This window comes from Girardinichthys multiradiatus, chromosome 6 (assembly GCF_021462225.1).
Source record: "Girardinichthys multiradiatus isolate DD_20200921_A chromosome 6, DD_fGirMul_XY1, whole genome shotgun sequence".
NCBI classification, from domain to species: domain Eukaryota; kingdom Metazoa; phylum Chordata; class Actinopteri; order Cyprinodontiformes; family Goodeidae; genus Girardinichthys; species Girardinichthys multiradiatus.
Window position 1 is genome coordinate 20,404,571 of NC_061799.1, and position 20,213 is coordinate 20,424,783.

At 38.7% G+C, this 20,213-nt stretch overlaps 1 protein-coding gene across 7 annotated transcripts; it reads right to left on the minus strand.

Moving 5' to 3' along the window:
* Positions 1 to 2,284: 2,284 nt before the first annotated feature.
* LOC124869661 lies at positions 2,285 to 20,120 on the minus strand. Of its 7 annotated transcripts, none has more exons than XM_047367646.1 (22): positions 19,708 to 20,116; positions 17,118 to 17,434; positions 13,381 to 14,456; positions 13,223 to 13,303; positions 13,046 to 13,136; positions 10,892 to 11,043; positions 10,748 to 10,807; positions 10,490 to 10,623; positions 10,202 to 10,394; positions 8,725 to 8,903; positions 8,178 to 8,360; positions 7,852 to 7,990; positions 6,322 to 6,416; positions 6,038 to 6,228; positions 5,839 to 5,956; positions 5,647 to 5,757; positions 5,331 to 5,452; positions 4,967 to 5,077; positions 4,820 to 4,882; positions 4,419 to 4,515; positions 3,012 to 3,171; positions 2,285 to 2,926 (listed from the first exon to the last, which is right to left on the minus strand). In XM_047367646.1, the coding sequence occupies exons 2-22, from the start codon at positions 17,416 to 17,418 to the stop codon at positions 2,759 to 2,761; spliced, it is 3,825 nt and encodes a 1,274-aa protein (XP_047223602.1). In that variant the 5' UTR covers positions 17,419 to 17,434; positions 19,708 to 20,116; the 3' UTR covers positions 2,285 to 2,758. The 7 variants fall into 7 exon arrangements, 5 of the variants coding, with proteins under 5 accessions (XP_047223602.1, XP_047223605.1, XP_047223601.1 ...); XM_047367649.1 differs by having other exon boundaries at positions 2,285 to 2,929; positions 17,118 to 17,333; positions 19,708 to 20,113; XM_047367645.1 differs by having other exon boundaries at positions 2,285 to 2,929; positions 19,708 to 20,113.
* Positions 20,121 to 20,213: the final 93 nt, after the last annotated feature.

The following is a 20,213-nucleotide window of genomic DNA, read 5'->3' on the forward strand; positions in this document are numbered from 1 at the left end:
CTTCTGTGGATGTAGGCTTTCTCACATCCTTCTGTCTCTTCATGTAATCCCAGACACACTTAATGATGTTGAAATCAGGGCTCTGTGGGGGCCATTTCATTACTTTTAGTAAGTCTTGTTCTTCTTTACGCTGAAGATAGTTCTTGATGAATTTGGCTGTTTGGGTTCAGTCACTTAGCATTTTGTAAATTGATAAAATTAAACAATCATTTATATTTCTGAAAGATTTCATTGTTTACAGCATTGTTTCACACCTGCCTAAAACATTTGCACAGTACTGTCCGTGTAACAATTTTATACTTTTACCACGAGTCTCGATTTGGGGTCTGGTTTTTATTGATGTAGGCGGGTTTAACGTTGTGTTTGGGCTGGAAATCTGTAAGTCGGATCTGCCAACCAGTGGAAGACAATCAGTAGGAGTCAGAGGTTTCTCTGGTTGGATAAGGACCTGCTAACCTGCTGGCTTAAAAGACTTACTGAGAGTCAGAAGCAGAAAAAATATTTAATCAGTGGTTCACATCCCTACTGTGGTTTATTAAAGTACCATGGGGTTTTGAAATTATTTATAAAACAAATACATTTTAGAAATAGCTTTTAATGCCTGTAATAATTTTTACAAGAAATAAAAACATTGGTCATACTGATTAACAAAAAAAATTAGTTTGCTGAGACTTTTTGTGTTAACAAGATGCTTTTGTTTACCATTTACAGAAATAAATGTATATGCTTTTTGAGGATGTTTCATCAGTGATACATTTTCTTGCTGGTTATTTTTTTGGGATTGGTTTATAATTTTTGGATTGTATTAGTTTTGGACAGATTACATAAATAAGCTGCAAGACTCCACCCTGCAAGCAGCCCAGATTGCATCCTCCAGCCTTTTATGTTGAAGGGCCATGTTGTCTAATCAGACCTCTCTATGGTAAATCGCAAACAGGATTTATATTTCATCAAACACAACAACACCTTATGGGTGATATAACGGTAAATGATTTAATAGCGTGAGATGTTAAGCATACATTTGAGTCAGCTTAATACCCTTTCTTGAAAATGAACAGTCCTGTTGCGGTTTCTCTGTTGATTGCCTGCAGGTTAATAAACATGGACATGAACCTGTTCCTGGAACAATGTGAACAGATAGTTTAGGAATGCTGTTTCTGTTCTTTTCTAATGCCTTTTTGTAGAACAGAGAAACTCAACACCACACTGTAGATAACTGAAAGCAGTATGGCAACAGCAGGCTTCGGCGGTGACAAAAACAGGACCACAGAATCACTCAATTGAAACACAGAAAGAAGACACTGAGCCAGTAGCACCCAGAGCCCGGCATGGATGGGTATTAACAGCATCAAATGCGATCATTTGCTAAAAGGATATGAGCTGATAGGCTCTCACAGTAAAGATGGAGGGTTTTTCCTGAAACACAATATTAGCAATATGACCCAGATTTAATCAGATTTAGCTTTATATTCTGCCTGGAGCTGCTTGTGTGTTGCCACTAACTGATATTATGCAAGCAGGAGATCTATAACCATTGTAAGGCTTTCAGTAACTCTACTCTAACTGTACTGACAATGGAGCAATGTCAAAATGTAAAGTTTATTTTCATTGGTTTATAATTTCAATTCAATTCAGTTTTATTTATATTGCGCCAATTCACAACACATGTTGTCTCAAGGCACTTCACAACAGTCAGGTAAATACATTCCAATTAATCCTAACAATTGAACAGTGCAGTTGGAGTTAGTTTTTTATTCAAATTGGATAAAACGTTTCTCTATCAAAGGAAACCCAGCAGATTGCATCCAGTCAATGACTTGCAGCATTCCCTCCTCCTGGATGAGCATGTAGAGACAGTGGACAGTTACTGGCGTTGACTTTGCAGCATTCCTTCATACTGAGCATGCATGTAGTGACAGTGGAGAGGAAAAACTCCCTTTTAACCAGAAGAAACCTCCAGCAGAACCAGACTCAGTATGAGCGGCCATCTGCCACGACTGACTTGGGGTTTGAGAGAAGTTATATGATGTTGCCATTGTAAGAAATTGCTGTATTTGTTGTGAATTGAGATACGCCTCAATTTGGACAAATTTTACACACTGCAGAACATATAGATTGATAAATATATCTTTCTGAGAAATAAATGGGAACCAGACATTACATAAAAATCTAAATGACTTCCACATAAACTAAGTGCTGTCCCAAAAAAATAAATCTCCCTCAGAATTGTGTAAATTGAAACATTTCGGTATTTTTTGCACTGTTAAAAGAAGAAACCAAAAAACAATTACAAATTGATGTATTTATACAAAAAACCTCAAAAAAGTTTTTGTTAGATGCATGTTACATGAGTCTTATGTATCAAGGGCCAAATGTAGCAGAATCTATAACATAATTGGTTACACATGATAGTTTAAGTAAAACTGTGATAAATATCTTAAATAAATAAAAAAGTATTAACAGTAACATAAATCTCTGTTAAAGACACACCTAAAAACTAAATATATAAACAGGAACATTATACTTGAATTAACTCTGTTAAAAAAACAAAATTTCCATGCATTTTGAATAAATGTCTTTATGAATTTATTCAAACATTTAAATAATATTAGAGAATTTATTTGTAGTTAATGCTTTTTACTTCATATTTTCAATTACATTTAAAAATCAATATTTATATATATTCAAAATATATATAAATATTTATTTAGCGTCTTATTTATTTAGTGAATCGTTGTGGCTCAATAACGGAAGGCGTTTAGGAAGTGTGGTGTTTTCTGCCCTCTCGTGGCTGCGTGTTGTAAAGTTTCTTGTGCATCTGTGCCTTGGCTAAATCAGCAGAAAGTCGCCTGGCCATACAATCTGTTGTCCTTTTCAAGATGCGGGCGACCTCAATTGCCTGGTCCAAAGTCCTGTTCATGTCTTCCTGCTGAAAAACACAAAGAACCTCTTAGATAAGATTAATTATAATACACTGTAAGATGTAAGGCGGACTTGTGTGAGCTTCAGACCTTTTTGCCTCTGCTTCTGCTGGTACCCCGGAGAGGAACAGAGACTGAGGATGGTGTCTCCTGAAAATAAACGTTGCTGGGCAGGAGTGCGGTGTCTGACTGAGTGGAGCGCTTTCTGTGACAAGGTGAGGACTGCAGCTGAGGTTCTCTCACTTTATAGCTGCATTATTGGGCAGAAATTAAACAGATTAATGGGTTATTTAAGGTTCATACAAATAAAATTTCTAATTTCTAAAATTTTACCAGCAGCTTTTCAAATAATATAGATATCCGAGTAGAAACCATTTAGGTTAATTGAGTTCTGTCATCTGTGTGTTGCCCAAACCTTCAAGCAACATGACACTTAAGCTGGCTTTGCATCTGGATAAACCTAGATCTAGGTCTGTTTCAAAATCGATGTCCTCTGTGGTGGTTAATGCACGAATGCCACACTGCATGAATCACTCCTTGAAGACCCAGAATATATTGGGTACGTAAAGAGATTTTTACAACATTTCTGAAAAAAAGAAGGATTCCCATTTTTTTGTTTTTACGAATAAGCTGAACACATCAAATTTGTGTTTCAAAAAATTCTGTTATTATGTAGAATAATTTAGCCCAGGTTTGATCAGTCTCTACTTTGAGAATAGAATAAAAGTTTCTTAAATTGCAGTCTATGTTCAGTGTAGATTTTGAACTAGAGATAATTAATGTCCAGATTCCTTAAAACAACCAATAAATTTAGCACCGAACAGAAATCCGGACCCAGATAAAAACTTCTGTCATTGGCCAGTCATGTTGTATGGTCATATTTTCAGCACAATAAGCAACAAAAACCCAGTTGGGGTCCAAGTTTCTTTCCCTCTCAAGTGCTTATGTCCTCCCCTGACAAAATGGCACCTTGCGTGGTCACCCTTGTGGCCCATATCAAAAACTGTCTGTAAAACCTCTGCTTTGTTCAAAGTTTAAAAAAAAAAAAAAATGGAGTGTAAAACCTTTGTTTGCAATTTAAACCAGACATGTCCTGGGCATAGACAGTAGTGAGGCGGACCATTTTTTTTATCTTTGTGTGCTTGTGCATTTACTGTTGGGTTCTTTCAATATATTACAACTTCCCACTGATTAATGTGTGGAGAAAACCTTGAAGTTTTTCTGAGTTGAAAACACAAATAGTTGGACAAAGAGATCCAAATTTTTCTGTGCGAATAAGAAAGAAACTGAACATTTAAACATTTTTCCACACTCAAGTTATTTTTACCATACAAATCCAGGCTTGAAAAACTGGTTAAAATCAAATCAGAAACATCTGAAGACTTTTGAACGCTGCAGGAACCCATATTCTCCTTCAACAGAATCTGGTGTGAAGCTGGTGAAAATATCTGTTTTCTGGCAGATGTTGTTTGAAAGCTTTGGCTGACCCATATTTACCTGGCTGGCAGGCTGCAGGAGGAGCCGTAGTTGACCTGAAGGAGGGACTTCTGGAGAGAGGGAGACCACCTCTCCTTGATATTAAAACTCTTGATGGCTGCCCATTACAGAAACAAAAGATGTACCACAAGGTGCTAATAAATGATAGAAGTGTACAAGTACACTGTAAGACTTACAATTTGACATTACAGATCGCCAGTCACTCTGTTGGAGTTCGGATTAGGGTTAACATGTATAAATTCACTCCTTAAACTGTTTATTTACGTTTGGTTTTATGAATGTTTTTTTATGGTCTTTTCTTCTAAATTATGGATAAATTATATAGACAAAACTGAAATAATTTCTCCACAAATACTGATATTAAAATCTAAACATGGTCAACTTCTTAGAAGCCTGCTCACCTTGTGGCCTTTGCTTCGCATGCTGCTTATCCTCTCCTTTCATGCTAGAGATTCCCATCCTACCTACATTAGCAGAGCGATAAGTTTAATCTCTTTGGACATAAAAACAAATGGCAGAATGCACTCTGCAGTGAATTTGGCTTCAACCTCTGTTGGATGGTGTCGTGTGCTGAAGTTTGTTTCGAAGCTCAGACGTCAAACATTCACTTCCTACGGTGAAAGGCGACATGATCTCAGAGCAGCTTCCACCGCCGCTGTCTGTGCTCATAAACAAAAAGCCAAAGCTTTTTGAAATATTTTACAATCAAAAATCAATTTTCATACACCAGATGGCCAAAAAAATAATGAAGTGGATGATTTTGACATCAGAATGTCACGAGTGTGATTACAGAGAAACCAGGCTTTTGCATGTGCTCCAAATAGTAATCATTTGGAGCACATGGTTATTAGACATTTTGAGGTGAATGTTAACAGGTGAAAAAAGAATAAACATGAAATGCTGGTAGACTACCTTTGCTTTTGCTTCGTTCCATGTCTGAGGAAGTCCAATCCTCTACCCTCAATAGACTGGACCTGAGGTTGGTCCTGCCTTTGCTGCTTGACTTCCCTAAACTAGAGGTAACAACAAAGATCCTGTCAGAGAAACATGAAAGGATATTACAGGAAGTGCAGGGAATGGTTTAGTCATGTAAAGTCACAGAAATGCATCCTACCAATCCCTATACTTGTATTAATTTATTGAAAGCAAGATTTAGGACTCACTTTTTTGAAGCTGGTGTTTGATGAGTTTGTATTTTAGACATGAGATCTGAATCTTCTTGTCCTACCTTGAAGTGAGGTAGTCCATCCTCTGTGCTAAGTGGGGTAGCTGGACTAGCCCCTGCTCCAGGTCCCTCTTTAACTTTGATACCTCTGTCTGCAAAGCCAGTATGGCCTCACTGGACACACACAGGAACAGAACACAACAGATTATATCTTTCTTCACGTCTTCCAGCACATTAAGCTCCATGCAAACTGACCTGTTACAAGAACAGGAGTTCAGAGGGCTGCGTCTGTCTGTTACAGCATCCATGGTGGTGCTGAGGGTTGGCTCAGATATGTGGTTGTGGAGCGGGACAGGATGTATTTGGACGGTCCCTGTTTGGTGAGCAGTGAAGAAAGAAAAGTTTCAGTACTGATAATAAAAATTATGAAAAAAGTGAGCAGGGCTTTACTCACTCTGCAGCCTGACTGAGGGCTCATTGGTGGTGCTCTCCACCCACAGCTTCACTGCAGCAGCTGCTTCTTCACAGTGCAGTGTTTGGATGGATGAGTGGGCAGCCACAGCATCTGTATGGATAGCCGTCTCCAGGTTGGAGCAGGAAGCTTCACTGTCTGGGTTACTTAGATCTTCATACTCGGAGTGAACGCTGGAGAAGAAAACATGAGACTTCAGTTTCCCTTGTGATATGTGGACAGAAGCTGCAAAACAATCATAAAAATCCTGAAATGGTTTTCCTGACCTTCCTGTGAGGTCATTTGGTTGAAATGTTTTAGTGGCTGACTGATTCAGATAGGAGCTTCCAAATCCACTGTCTGTCTCTGAACCCAGTATCCTCTGCAACTCAAAAATGAAGCAATTAATAAAGAATGTCTTGGTGTGTATTGTGTAGTTCCATCCAGATGTTTATACTAACCATCAGCACGAGTTCCTTATTAATTTGGGGTTTTAATGTTATACTGGATTTGAACAGTTCTTTTGCCAGGATGAGACCTCCACCCTCCACACATGCCCTCCTACTAATATTTGGTTATACGTCACTTAACAGCTTACAGAGAAACCTCATGTCTATTTGACTACTTGTCTTATCAGGATGAGCAGACAACATTTAAATATTGTGTTTTCCTGGTGCATACCCAGCTATTAAACACAGTCCACCCATTTTCAATAGGTTTCTAGTAGGAGCCTTTCCAGAAACTTAATGTTAGCCTGCTTCATCCATTCCAAAACCAGTGTTACAGTATATATTTTATTCTCGTGTTTGAGGACCCTCAGATGAAAGGACAATGATCCTTTCCCAGGAACCCAGGAACTACCGAGGCTTAAGCCCAAAAACTGGAAGATACTGAAGCAGCAGTGTCCCTGTGCACAAGTGAAGTGAGTTTAACATCAACATGGACCCACATGCACAAGCAAAATACCTTCTGGAGTAAAGATTTATAATAGGAGAGGACATAGACAGATGTCTGGCCAAAATGACAAGAAGTATGTCGAAATTAGGCTAAGCTTTCCATTAAAGAACATTGCAACCACTGAAAAGCATGGTGGTGGTAGCATCATACTGCTTCACTCCCAGTAGTACCGATAAATCATGCGAAGTGGGTGAATTAAGATGGAAGCCCACCTCCGAGTTCTTTAATTTGACCTTAATTCAACAGCTGGACCAATTTTCACCAGCTCTAGTCTGCAAGAGCCGGTGTTCGTCATGTTATAGATGTCCCTCTGGTTCAATAAACCTAAATCCTAAAAAAAAAAATCAATTAATCCCAGAGCTACACAGTTGGAATTTGGAAACAATTGTGTGTTTAAACATGACGACCCAAAGACAAACCGAGCTGGTTTCAGGATGGATAAAGCCGACGAACAAAACTTCTGGAATGACTTCAACATCAACCCTGTTGATAATTTATGGGCTGTGCTGAGTCATTTAAAATAACATGTTAAAGAACATTTTCCAGATATTACTGGGGTGTGTGCATGTATTTAAATATGTGCGTATAGTTTTGACCGTGTGTGGGTTTGAGAAAATCCACAATAAATTTAAGCTTGTGTAGCCAATTGTTAGTTTTTTTTCCGGCATCACCATTCCACCCTGAATAAAGAACAGCTCCATGTCTCTTTAAAAGATCAAAATCAGTAAGACATTGGGGCTGATGATGTGTGTATGTAAACTTCTGACCAGCAATGCTCATGCAGCTGTACCTGAAACAACCACAGATCAGACATAAATAGAGATTATCTAGAAGAGACTCAGTGTTCATCTACGACCGACCTGTGACACAGATGAGGTGTTGACTACAGGCTCTGAGATGCTGTGGGTGCCTCTGGGAGGATGAGAAGAACAGGAGACCTCCACTGCCAGACTCACACAATCATCCAGATCACATTCACTGCTTGTATTCAGGGCAACGCTGCAACAATAAGTGACACATTTAGAAACAAAATATGAGTAAAAGGTTGGGCATGGGGAAAAACTGATGTTTACACATGTGGACTTTAGCAGATTGAATGCAAAATATAAGTGCTTGGAGAAACTAAAACATGTCCTCACCTACACAGAAATCAGCTCTCTAACTGGCCACACTTAGCAGTATATACCTATCAGTTGTCCACTGGCTCTGTTTTGATGGTGATCTGGTTCCACTCGGGTAAACTAAAGGGCCCCAGTGGGCTGTCCTTTCGGATAATCCTGAGGTTGTCTCCTGCTCATCTTCTGCCGTCGGACAGTGCGGTCCTTCTGCTGAGCCCAGCAGGTCGCTGAAACAGGACGGAGAAGACAACCTGCACACACACAGATTCAAGCAGTCTGTTTCCTCCACACAGAGGAACCTGAAACCAGCACCGCAGCTGAAACCCAATCTCCTTGAAGGGAGGCTGAGAACGTGCCTTTTATATGTGAACAAACACACACTGAAGCAACACTCAGAGCATCAGTAGATAGAAACAAAATTATTTTTTGACATATACTGTACTGAACTACCTTACTCTTCTTACTTTTTCTATATAAGGTTTTGGTTCAATCCCAGAAAACTTCCTTAATTAAAAAAATATTATTTTAAAAAGTATTTAATAAAAAAACATTTAGAAAATCTAATTTAAATTTAAAACATATACTACTATAATAAAGAAAATGAATTGTTCATACTGTGAATTGTTGAAGGGTTGCCCGACAGTTTCATTTAAAGGGCCAGCAGTTCTGAGCTCAGAGCTTGGGTTTAATCCACCATTGACATTGACCTCACTGGTGTCAGCTTCTCCTTCTTTATCTTCCTCCCTCGGCCCATCCTCTTTACAACTCTCAGTGATAAAACCTGCAAGTTTCCCCTGCAACACAAAACCCAGTTAAATGCTGTATTTTCAGGCTTAATAAAAATATTCCGATCGGTTTAAAATGAAAATATTAAATCATCTAATTTCATCTAGAGCATTTGTTAACTGTTGTAGATAGACCGCTTTATATCAGCTTCTTTTTGACAACAGTCTTGTTTAGCAAATAGTATCAAACAAATATTTTTAAATTTCAATAATCTGATGGAATTCCTTAAAATCCACAGATCAAAACTCAAAAACAAGTGTTTTCCTTATATGCTACAGAAGTCTGACAAATGGAAATCGTCATTTAATTAATTGTTAGGTTCCTTTCTGCTGCAAATCAGTTGCTTTTTAACAAGAAATCCTTAGATTGTAACTGAGGCAGAGCGAAGTTACGATGAAGACCAGTCCAGCATCTGGCCTTTTTAGTTGTCAGATTAAAGTAATACTTTTTTAGCTAGGGATCAAATGATCCGATCCAATACCTGGGATACAATCAGGTTCCCGATCCAAGCTCTTGTAAATGACTGGTGTCAAAATCCATGACTAATTTTAATGCAGTGGGTGTACTGCCTGTCAGCCATACTCATAGTTAGCCACAGAGTTGAGCACATTATTTAGGCATTCTAATCCACCTGTGTTTTTCCTAACAATATATGTGTATTTTTCACCCATTACCACCATGTTCACAGTGAAAGAGAGAGACTGTATTGGCTGCTACAGTGTCCTGTCTGCACCATGCGACCTGCTATGTGTGCTATGTTTGGATATCCCCAGATAGCAATCCAGGTGAGGATAGAGCTACGTCGCTCTGAGCACAATTCCTTTCATTTGAAATTCTTTGAGCTCATCGCAAAGTGCAATGTTTACGAAGCAGAAGGGCAACTCTTTCAGGATGTTTTGTCTGCAGGCGATTAACCCACAACACTACAAGTTGAATGATCAACGAGCCATATCAAAACAGAGATTAAACATGCTAGCACTTCAATGTGGTGCATACAGAGCAGATGAAATGCACTGGGTTGTTTTACCACATTTTTCAAAGCATATACATGACAATGATTTGCAGCAGTGACTAATGGACAGTGACAGTGGCATTGGAGACACAAATAAGACACGCCTATCAGACACGCAAACATACATGGGTCACTATGTATGTTGTTATCCAGATTAATGTGGAGTAGCTGGATTTGTGTAAATTCATAAAAAAAAATAGGTTTGGCATTCTGTGCACCGTTACATGTAGCTCCCAGTGAACACAAAAACATAATTTAGCATCTCAAAGAGAAATCTGTGTGTGAGTTTGTTACCTCAAGCAGGGAAGGTGAAGGTGAACTTGTGTGAAAGGTAGGTGAGCTGGGCTTCATGTTCAGCCAAATTGCGATAGAGGTGGGAGTGGAGGACGAGTGGGGGGGAGAAATCTGTTCATACGTGTTTCTGTCAATGACCTCCTTTATGTCCTCTAGGTGCATCCCTATCCTGAATATGTCTCCCTCTACTAGTCTGGAAACAGAACAACACATGCATAGAAAATGTACTGTTTTTACAGACATTAATCTGACTGATATGATCAATTACAACAATAGGATCTACTGAACCTGTCTGGGTCAAAGGTGCCGGTGTTCCTAGATAGACCTATGTAGTTCTGCATCTCCAGAGCTCTGTGCTCTTCTTTCTGACTGATGTACTTCCTTTTAAGCTCATCCTGAGCCTCCATCATGCTCCTCAGAATCTGACAAAATATTTTTTTTTATTCACTCACATTAAAAAAGAAAAAAAGATACAAATTCCTTCAAGATAAAATATAAAATATCCCTAAATAAAGATCGTTTTTTAAGGATGCAAAGAGCCCATACCATTTGCTGCTCAGCTGTGCTTACAGCCATACTAGTAACATTACATTTGAATTCCTCAACCTGAAAAAAGGAGGCTTGTTAAATGGTTTGTTTGAAGGTAAGCATGTAACACAGTATGAGGAACCACATTCAAACTCGCAGTACCTTCTGGATGAACTGGACGACGATCTCTCTCAGTTCAGCAGTCATTCTCTCACCATCACTAAGATTATCTTCATTCCACTTTGATAAAACTCTGGTTGCTTCCTTGACTATATGGTACTGAGTTGATTCGCCCTCTTTTTCAACAAAGTTTTCTGCAAAAACACAGAATTGATAAACACCAAAAAAGGTTATATTTAACACCTACAATGCCATAGAAAAGTATTTAAATCTTTGGACATTTTGTGCTGCTACAACCACAGAGTTCAATGTATTTTTATTCAGATTTTGTGTGGTAGAAATGTATCACATAGAGTGGAAGTAATATGATACCTAGGTTTTAAACCTTTTAACACCCTGGATACAGAGTGTGTAAAAAAGTTGTAAAAATGTGCATATGTATTCAGTCCCCTTTATTCTAACACCCCCTTAATAAAATCCACTGCAGCTGTTCTGTGAAGGCTTCAGTTGTTTGGTAAAAAACATTATGAACAAACCAGCATGATGAAGACCAAGGTACACAACAGACAGGTCAGTTATAAAGCCATGGAGAAGTTTAAAGCCTAGTTAGGTTAAAAATAGTATCCCAAAAAGTAAAAATGTGAGGTTTAGCAACTGGATTACTGTACAGATGACAACAGAAGTACAGAATGATCAGCGCTACAAACTTTCTATCTTCATGGAACCAAACATGCACCTTAGCACCAATATGAACACACCTAAAACTCCACGTACTGAAATACCCCAGACTCTATAACCCATGGTCTCTTCCGTGTCAAGATCCCAGGAGATTTGGTCAACGTTTACTAAACTGTGGACCTTATCTGCTCCAAGTAGAAATTATTTTCTCCTCACATGAAACTATCAAACCTCTGAATGAAGAGCAATTATGAAGGAAAAACAAAAGGCTACATGCTAATAATTAAGATATTCAATAATGAATTAAAGTGTCGTGTGCAAATCTATGCCCTAAATTGCAGTGCCAATGCTTTTAGTAAAGTGCAAAGGTGCTCATAAAGCGCAGTACAAAATATTAAAATACATCCATCCATTTATTTTCTATACCTGTTTCTTCCGTACAGGGTTGCGGGGAGCTGGGGCCTATCTCCAGCGGGCACGGTGAGAACCCACACATGCAGGGGGGAGAACCTCCAAACTCCATGCAGAAAGACCTCCGGCCGGGAGTTGAACCCAGGACCTTCATGCAACAGTACTACCAACTGCGCCACTGTGCAGCCCATCAATACTGTTTAATTTAGCCATGTAGGCGACGCAGCAAACATGGGAAATAAGATGTTCTGGTCAGATGAGACCACAAAATAACCATTTGGACCTCGATGCTGTACGGCAAAAACACTAACAGCATATCACCATGATATGCCACCATTTATCACCATTCTCATGGTGAAAAATGGTGGTGGAAGCATCATGTTTTGGGGATGCTTTTCATCAGCAGGGACTGGGATGTTGGTCAGAGTTGATGGAAAGACCGATGAAGCTGAATACAAGGAATCTTGGAAGAAAACCTTTTAAAGGCTGCAAAAGACTTGAAGACTAGGGTAGAGACTGATCTTCTAAAACACAGGTCTCCAACTGTCCTGCGACTTTTAGATAAACACCAGAATCAAATGGCTTGGTTTACCATCTCAACTTGTTGCCGAAGTCTGCAGAAGCCTGGTAATAAGTCATTTATTTGATTCAGGTGAGGTAGAACAGGGATGCATCTGAAAGTTGCAGGAATGTAACTCTGGAGGACTGGTGTTGGAGAATGCTGTTCTAGAAAGACAACACACAGCCAGAGCAACAATACAATGGCATAGATCAAGGCATATTCGTGTGTTGCAATGGCCCAGTCATAGTTCAGGCATAAATCCAATTAAGAATCTGTGGCAAGATTTAAGCTATTTTTAAAAGAAGAAAGGACAAATATTTTTGTCTATACATGTGCAAAGCTTGAAAAGACGTAACTTAAAACACTTACGTCTATAATTACATTCAAATGTTGACTGGGTCAAAGACTTAAGGACCTAATTTTTTTCAATTTATTTGAATAAAGAAAATGTGTTAATACTGTAATCTGAACTCACTAGACTCCAATCATTTGTATAATGTCCAGCCCTGACCTGCTACAGTTTCAGTGGTCCGACAGACCCATACCTGACAGGGAAAGAGGAGAAATCAAGTATTTGGGATGAGTCTCTTCAGCAATCTCCAGCTGCTTCTCGGCATCATGTGAGGGTGGATGAGTCTGTGAAATAGAACCATGAATTAGTGTTTTAAATAAAATACTATCATACTTTGCACAGATTTTTTAACAATTCAGTGTTATCTTACTGATACATTTGGTTCTGGTTTCATTTGGTCCATTAAGTTATCTGACTCTGCATACCTGGTAAGTAATTTGTCATATTCAGTCTAGAAAATAACAAATAATTAGTTTGATAGACTGCCCATAAGCTCAACTGTGTCCTTATTATGAAGATGAATGCTACCTTCAGTTGATGTACCAGTGCTGCTGGAATCTGGTTTTCAATGTCTTTGAAGACGTAGGGCGTCTCTGATGGCGGGATTGAGTCCTCCAGGACTCTGCTGATCACCTCTAACATACCCGGAGAAGACCGGGCTCTGTGAATGGTGTTAGGGCTTTGGAGAACTGGTCTCACAGGTCCATTTGGAGCTTTAGGGATTTTTACTTTTGGGGCCACCTTGGAGAAATCTGGGAGAGGGTAATGAACTTGTCCCTGACCATATTTCATCTCACTGAAGGATCTAGTGCGAATGAGTGGGACTCTCTGATTCTGATCATCCTCTTTTGTCTTGTTTTGCTCAGTTTCATCTGCACCGTCATTCCCTTTGATCTGGTTTAAACTTGCAGAGTTGGACATGTTTTTCTCAGTTATATCTGAAGAGAAATCATCAATTTTCTTTTCAGTTTTTTCTTCTAAGCTTTCAATCTTGGATGCATTATGACTCCTTTCTTGGCTGCTATTAGTTTTGCTGCTGTAATTTGCTGGTGCTTTGGCTGTTGGGGCCAAGCTGAAAACAGAGTCGTCCACGCTTTCCAGCAGCGACACCTCCGGCAAGGTCTCTGCCTCAATCAGCCTTTCCGTTCTGAGCAACTCCTCCTGAGAGAAGTGTCGCAGTAACAAGTGGGTAATGTTTGTAGGAACGGAGCATGGGGGAGCTACCTCAGTTTGCTTGATTGCTTCAAAAGACTCGTCAGGTTTGGTGTTGGTACTCTGATCCTTCTCAGGCAGATCAGGAGGATCTGGACTTCCATAAACAGTGTCTGCTCCATCAGAGTTTCCAGTAGAGCTAGATGTTTGGTTGAAGTATGGACTTCCGAGGTCATTATCATAAGGCAGGTCTTCCTGATCCTCATCACTGGTGTTTGGTCCTGGGTCCTCAAACCCCTGCTTGAAGGACGGCTTATCATGCATGGTGTTAGGTCTTTGGGCTGACAGATGCAAGGTAATGCTTTTACTTATGTTTTCGACTACATTGACATTATTACTGCTGACAACACTGTTCTCTGAGGAGTCATCTAATGCTGACAGCTCTGCACTCCCTGCAAATGAAAACACCGACATGACATTACAACATAATTAGAATGAAAATAACAGCATTGTGTGACTTGTGAAAATGACAATTTACTCTACAGGCAATACATTAATGCCTTGCACAAATATTAATACCGCTTGAACTTTTCTACATGTTACAAGTACAAACTTATTTTTATATTTTATCGGGATTTTCTGTGATAGAAGGCAAGCTTGTACATAATTGTGAAATGAAAGGAACAAGTTGCATAATTGTAAAAAAAAAAAAGTCAAAAAATACATAAAGTATACCAAGCTAAAATCCAGCGCAAGCATTTGCCAACAGAAGTCAGCTAGATAGCAAACAGTCTCCCTATGTGTAATTTGATCTCTGAATAAATGCAGCTATTCTTCTCCAGAAGAAGTGTTGTTTGCTAAATTTTATGTGTGGAGGAAAACCAACACCTTACACCACCCTGAACACACCATCCCCACAGTGAAACATAGTGGTGACTGCATCATTCTGCGGAGAGGCCTTTCTTCAGCAGGGAAGATGGTCAGTGTTGATAGGAAGATGAATGCTTTTTTATACACTGACGTTTTTATATACATTTTTTAAAATAATGGCATGCTGAAAATTATTGAAATAGTTCTCAATAATGAATGGAAAAATCTACATCCTTATAATTACTGACCAGCTTTTTTTCATGTTTCCTCTAGTATTTTGATCATTTATGTTTGGTAATGAGCTCCAAGTCTTTGAAGTTGGAAGGTCTCTTTGCCATCACCCTAATCTTTAGCTCCCTCCACATATTCTCCATCAGATTTAAGTCAGGACAGTACCACCCCAAAATGTTAATATTACTTCCGGTCAGAAGAAACATGTTGATAAAATTAAAAGATTACTTTAAATCTAAATCTGCTAGCAGTATAAATAAATTCTGGCTTAACTCTATAGGCCAGGGTTCTGCAACCAGGTGGCTCTTTGGACCTTCTTAATAACTAAAATGGACTAAAACAAACAGTTTTTAAATAAAGATATAGTAAAGAATGCAGATTTGCAGTTTTTTAGTTGTAATGGAATAATTTCCAGAACAGAATGATATTAAAAGTACAAGTAATTTTTTTAAATCTATTTTCTCATTATTTAGTTGGAATCTACGGAGCCTGCGAGGCAACATGGGGGAATTTTTTTTCTTTTGCGTCCCCACGCAATACTTTTGCGTTTGTCGCAATACTTTTGCGTTCGCTCGCAAAAGTTGTTAATCACCTTGAGAAAGCTGTGCATTTTGGAACAGCAGCACATTTGACAAACTGCTCACAAAACAAATAGCACTGATATGGCATTGATATGGTTTATTTGTCATATGCAGGTTAACACGCAGTCAACAATGCGATTAAATGCTTAGGATAAGACGAACCGTTCAAATCACTATAAAAACAAAAGTGGCGTGCAAAAAAAAGTACACATCATGCAGCAGCAATAAGCAAATAAAGTGTCACAGATGTGGTTTCGTGCAGTATTATTGTCCAGAGTTCAGTAGTTTGACAGCTTGTGGATAATAACTGTATTTAAGTCTGATTGAAGATCGTTTTATTTAAGGCCAATTTCAAAATAAAACTCAATAAATCTCAAAAACAGGTGTAGTGTTTGTAACTATCCCACAAAGTATTGCGAGATAACGCAAAGACTATTGCGTGGGGACGCAAAAGTATTGCGTGGGAAAGCAAAAGAAAAAAAATTCCCCCATGTACCCTCGCGGGCTCTGTAGGAATCTGCTTTTTTTACAAATTAGTTTTTTTTTTTTTTTTTTTTTTTAAGGATATCAGCATCCCACAGAAGAAAATGTGTTCATCCTCATTTTGCAAAAGTTTTATGTTTTTTATTTCTTTATTTTATGTTTATGTCTTTATTTTAAAACCTAAAAATAGAAAAAAAATGGTGGCCCTTTAAAAATGACAACAAATTTCCTATAGCATATATTTATCATTAATTAAAAGTTATCCTTTTCCAAAAGGTCATGTAACATTTGTGGCTCTAAACAGGTTTTATTAAGCTGGACAGAGGGCAAAAATGGTAAAGGTTACAGACCCCTATTGAAGGTCAATGCAGGAAGAAAAATGGTTTGATATGAGACTGGGGCAGATGTTTACCTTCCTGCAAGGCGACACACTCCAAAGATTCAGCTAGAGCTGCACTGGTTTAGATCAAAGCTTATTCATGTTTCACAATGGCCCAGTCAAATCCCAGACCCAAATCAAATTGAAAATCTGTGGTAGGACAAAATAGATTTTCTATAGGCAAGTAAAACTGAAACATACCCAAACAGACTTGCAGCTGTATGTGCACTAAAAGATGGTTCTACAAAGCACTGACTGAAGGGGTCTGTGTAAAATTGCACACCACACTTTTCAGATTTTTATTTGAAAAAAATTAAAAACTGTGTATTATTTTCCTTCCACTTCACAATTATGTGCTACTATGTGTTGCTATTTCACTTTAAATCTTACCAAAATACATTAAAGTCTGTGGCCGTAATGTGGAAAAATGTGAAAAGTCAAGGCACTGGATACATGCAACTAAAACGATGGATAAAGAGTTATGGATCAAATGGCAGCAATGAGATTTTACTCATCTCAGCTGTATTTCTCAGCAAAGTAGAAACTGGAAAAACTAATAGTCGACTTACCACTGAGATGAATGCTAGCCTCTGAGACAGCCGATTCTGCTTGGGACAGATGTAAAGCTAAAGAACTCTCCAGATCACTTAGGTGGAGACTTTCGTCCTCACTGAGTTCAACTAAGATGCTCTGCTGTATGCACCTCTCCCACAGCACAGTGAGTCTGCCCTCCTCCTGGACATCCTCATCTAAGTGCTCAGAACCCCCCTCCATCAAGCTTTTCTCTGTAATGAAAAGAAATGTGACTCTACTTCTTCTCACCTGTGTTTTGAACAGGAAAAAGGAGATAGGCATCCAACATCTGCTCATCCCTTAGCAACACAAGCTGTGAAGTGACAACATTGGATCAAAATGACTCAAGGGCATCAATTATGTAAAAGACAACATGTAGCGATGTGTGGCTTGAAGGTAATAAATGATTGAATATATGCATAGAAATACTTAAAAACGACTTTATTACTGTTATTTAATATTATTGAATTATTTTTGGCCCATTGCATTGACATTCATGTTATGAGCTTCTTTGAACATCCTCCCTCCAAGCCCTGACCTCCTCTTTACATATCATTAACCCATTCCATCGATAACGCAACATCATTTGTCCTCCATCCAGACCCTACTTATCTTCAACAATACAGATCGCAGGTCTGAATGCTGTCCATAGATTTTAATTCAGCATTCAACACCTCAGCTTTATCGCTTCCCTCTGCAACTTGCTGCAGCAGTTTATTTCTCGTAAATGCCAGCACTAAAACATCCATCATCATCATCCAACATGAGAGACTCTCAGGGATGTGTACTTAGCACTCTACTCTTCACCCTGCAGACATATGACAACTTAGACATAGCACCAATCACCAGGTCAAGTTTGTAGGGGACACAACCATTTTGGGTCTCATCCTCCACAAAACAAGATCTACAGAAAGGTGGGGAGCTTATTATTTGGTGTAAGGATATCATTGTTCATCTCACTGCTCATTGATATTAAAGGAACGCCCCAGTGAGCACCTTCTTCTATTTGCATATGTAGAGAAGGTCAGTACAACTGACTCTGCAGTTCCACATTTCTGTGAGGACCTATCTTTGATGGACAACACCAACCAATTGAATAGAGCTCATCAGCTGCATCAATACATTGTATTGGAGCTGCACTGTACACAACAGGAAGACCCTGCGTCTTGTAGTGAATGCAGCTAGGACGATCGGTGGATCTGCTCTAACTTTTACATCATTCAGTAAATCTCAAAAATTAGCCCATATAAAAACTGATCCAGTTTCTTCCTGTTCTCCCTCCTATTAGGCTTCTTGGGGAAGGTAGTGGAGTCTCTGGGCTGGTTCCAACATTTTTTATACACCAGGCTGGTTGATTGCCAAAAATCTGTTAGTGCTCTTCGTTCACAATATATCGGGATGAGCACCCCCTGAACTCAACCTTCCCGCACCCTTAGTGATACCACTTTATGTCTGGAATGCTTGCCATATGTGTTCTGTGTATACCACATGGTTAGCTGTTTCTAAGCGATCTTAACATTTCGTGTTTAGAACAAGTTATTTTGTTTATACTGTACACAATAGCCATAAGGCGAACTATCCTTGATAGTTTTGCACAATCCTAATCTATATAATGCGTGCATGCCACATATCCCTGTCTGTTTTTTTATTCGCTGATGTCTTTTACTGTGGGCCTGAGGAAAGGTACTGGATTAGTCGGCCAGAACTAGGAATGGGCCAGTATTCCCCTGATTACCTCTAAATGGTAATTTACAGTTAAAATGATGAAAAATCTGATTTTCTTTTCTTGTTAAATGCACCAAAACACATAAATCTCAACTTTTTCTGTTAATAAACACATCAACCAGCAGCATGCACTTTGATGCCAATTTTTTAAGTTTAGTAAAAATTACATAGAGGTTTGGGACACATAGTTCTTAATCTTCCTACTGGTATCAAAGAACCTGGAGCTCAATTATTCTGTTTTATGTATTATAAGCCCTTAAAAAAAGAAAAATAACCCGTAGAAATTTTAACTGGCAGGTCAGACATCAAAGACAATTTGAGACTGGTATTGCTGAGGAAAAGCCTGATTGGTGCATGATTGTATTCATTCTACTTAGTATCGTATGCATGTGGCAGAACTTTAACTTTTCAAAAGATGTAAACATCATCCAGCGCTGCATGTCAGAAATATTGGTTGCTTGCCTGATTTACCATACCTAATGGCCAGTAATCTTCAAAAATGCTAACTTAGACACTGTTTCTCACTGAAATACTACTTGATCTACATCTGAAAAAAAAAAAAAAGAAGACCAAACTTAATCAATGATCTCTGGACAAGAAAACCTTCATTTTGTATTCCTTACATATTTTTGACATGGACGACAAATTCTTGTTAACTGGCGATTTATCTGTCAGTAAACATACGTTTTACTTAATAAAATAAATAAAAAATAGTTAAGGAAAGCAGTATTTTAAGAGCACAACAAGTATATATTATGAACAGTGCGTTCCTAACTTGTTCTGTGTCAAAACAATTGCTACACTCGACTCTGTCCAAATTTTCCCATCTGTTTCTGTTTTATGGTGGCGCTGGTCACTCACTGTGGTGATGAGCTGCTCCTTCTCCAACGTGACATTTGCCTTAGGTTGATCAAAACCTGCTCCTGCTCCTCAAACCTCCTACGGTGTCATTCCTCCTTTCTGGTTATATGGACTCTCGGAAAGGTTGAATTTCTGTGGTATCATTAATAATGAAGTCCACAAGGCGGCGCCGACCGTCTGGACCAAGAGGCGCACAAGCTGCGTTGCTATTGGGAACGTTGGTGAAACTATCTCTAACGTTCTGCTGAGTTTTAGCCAACAGAATGGGTTTTGGACCGTTAACATTGTTACATTACCTATATAAATATTTTTGTTACCGTCTCCATTATAAACAGGACAATATTTGTTCACAAACTGAAGGGAAAGGCGTGTTAAAACTGTCACTGACAGCTAAAATATTACCACACGTCATCTCTTTTCTATTCAAATCTATTTGGTCCAATGACTGTTATTCAGGGCGTGGCTTTCTTTGAATTCCGCCTTCTGATTGGTTACCTCACGAAACA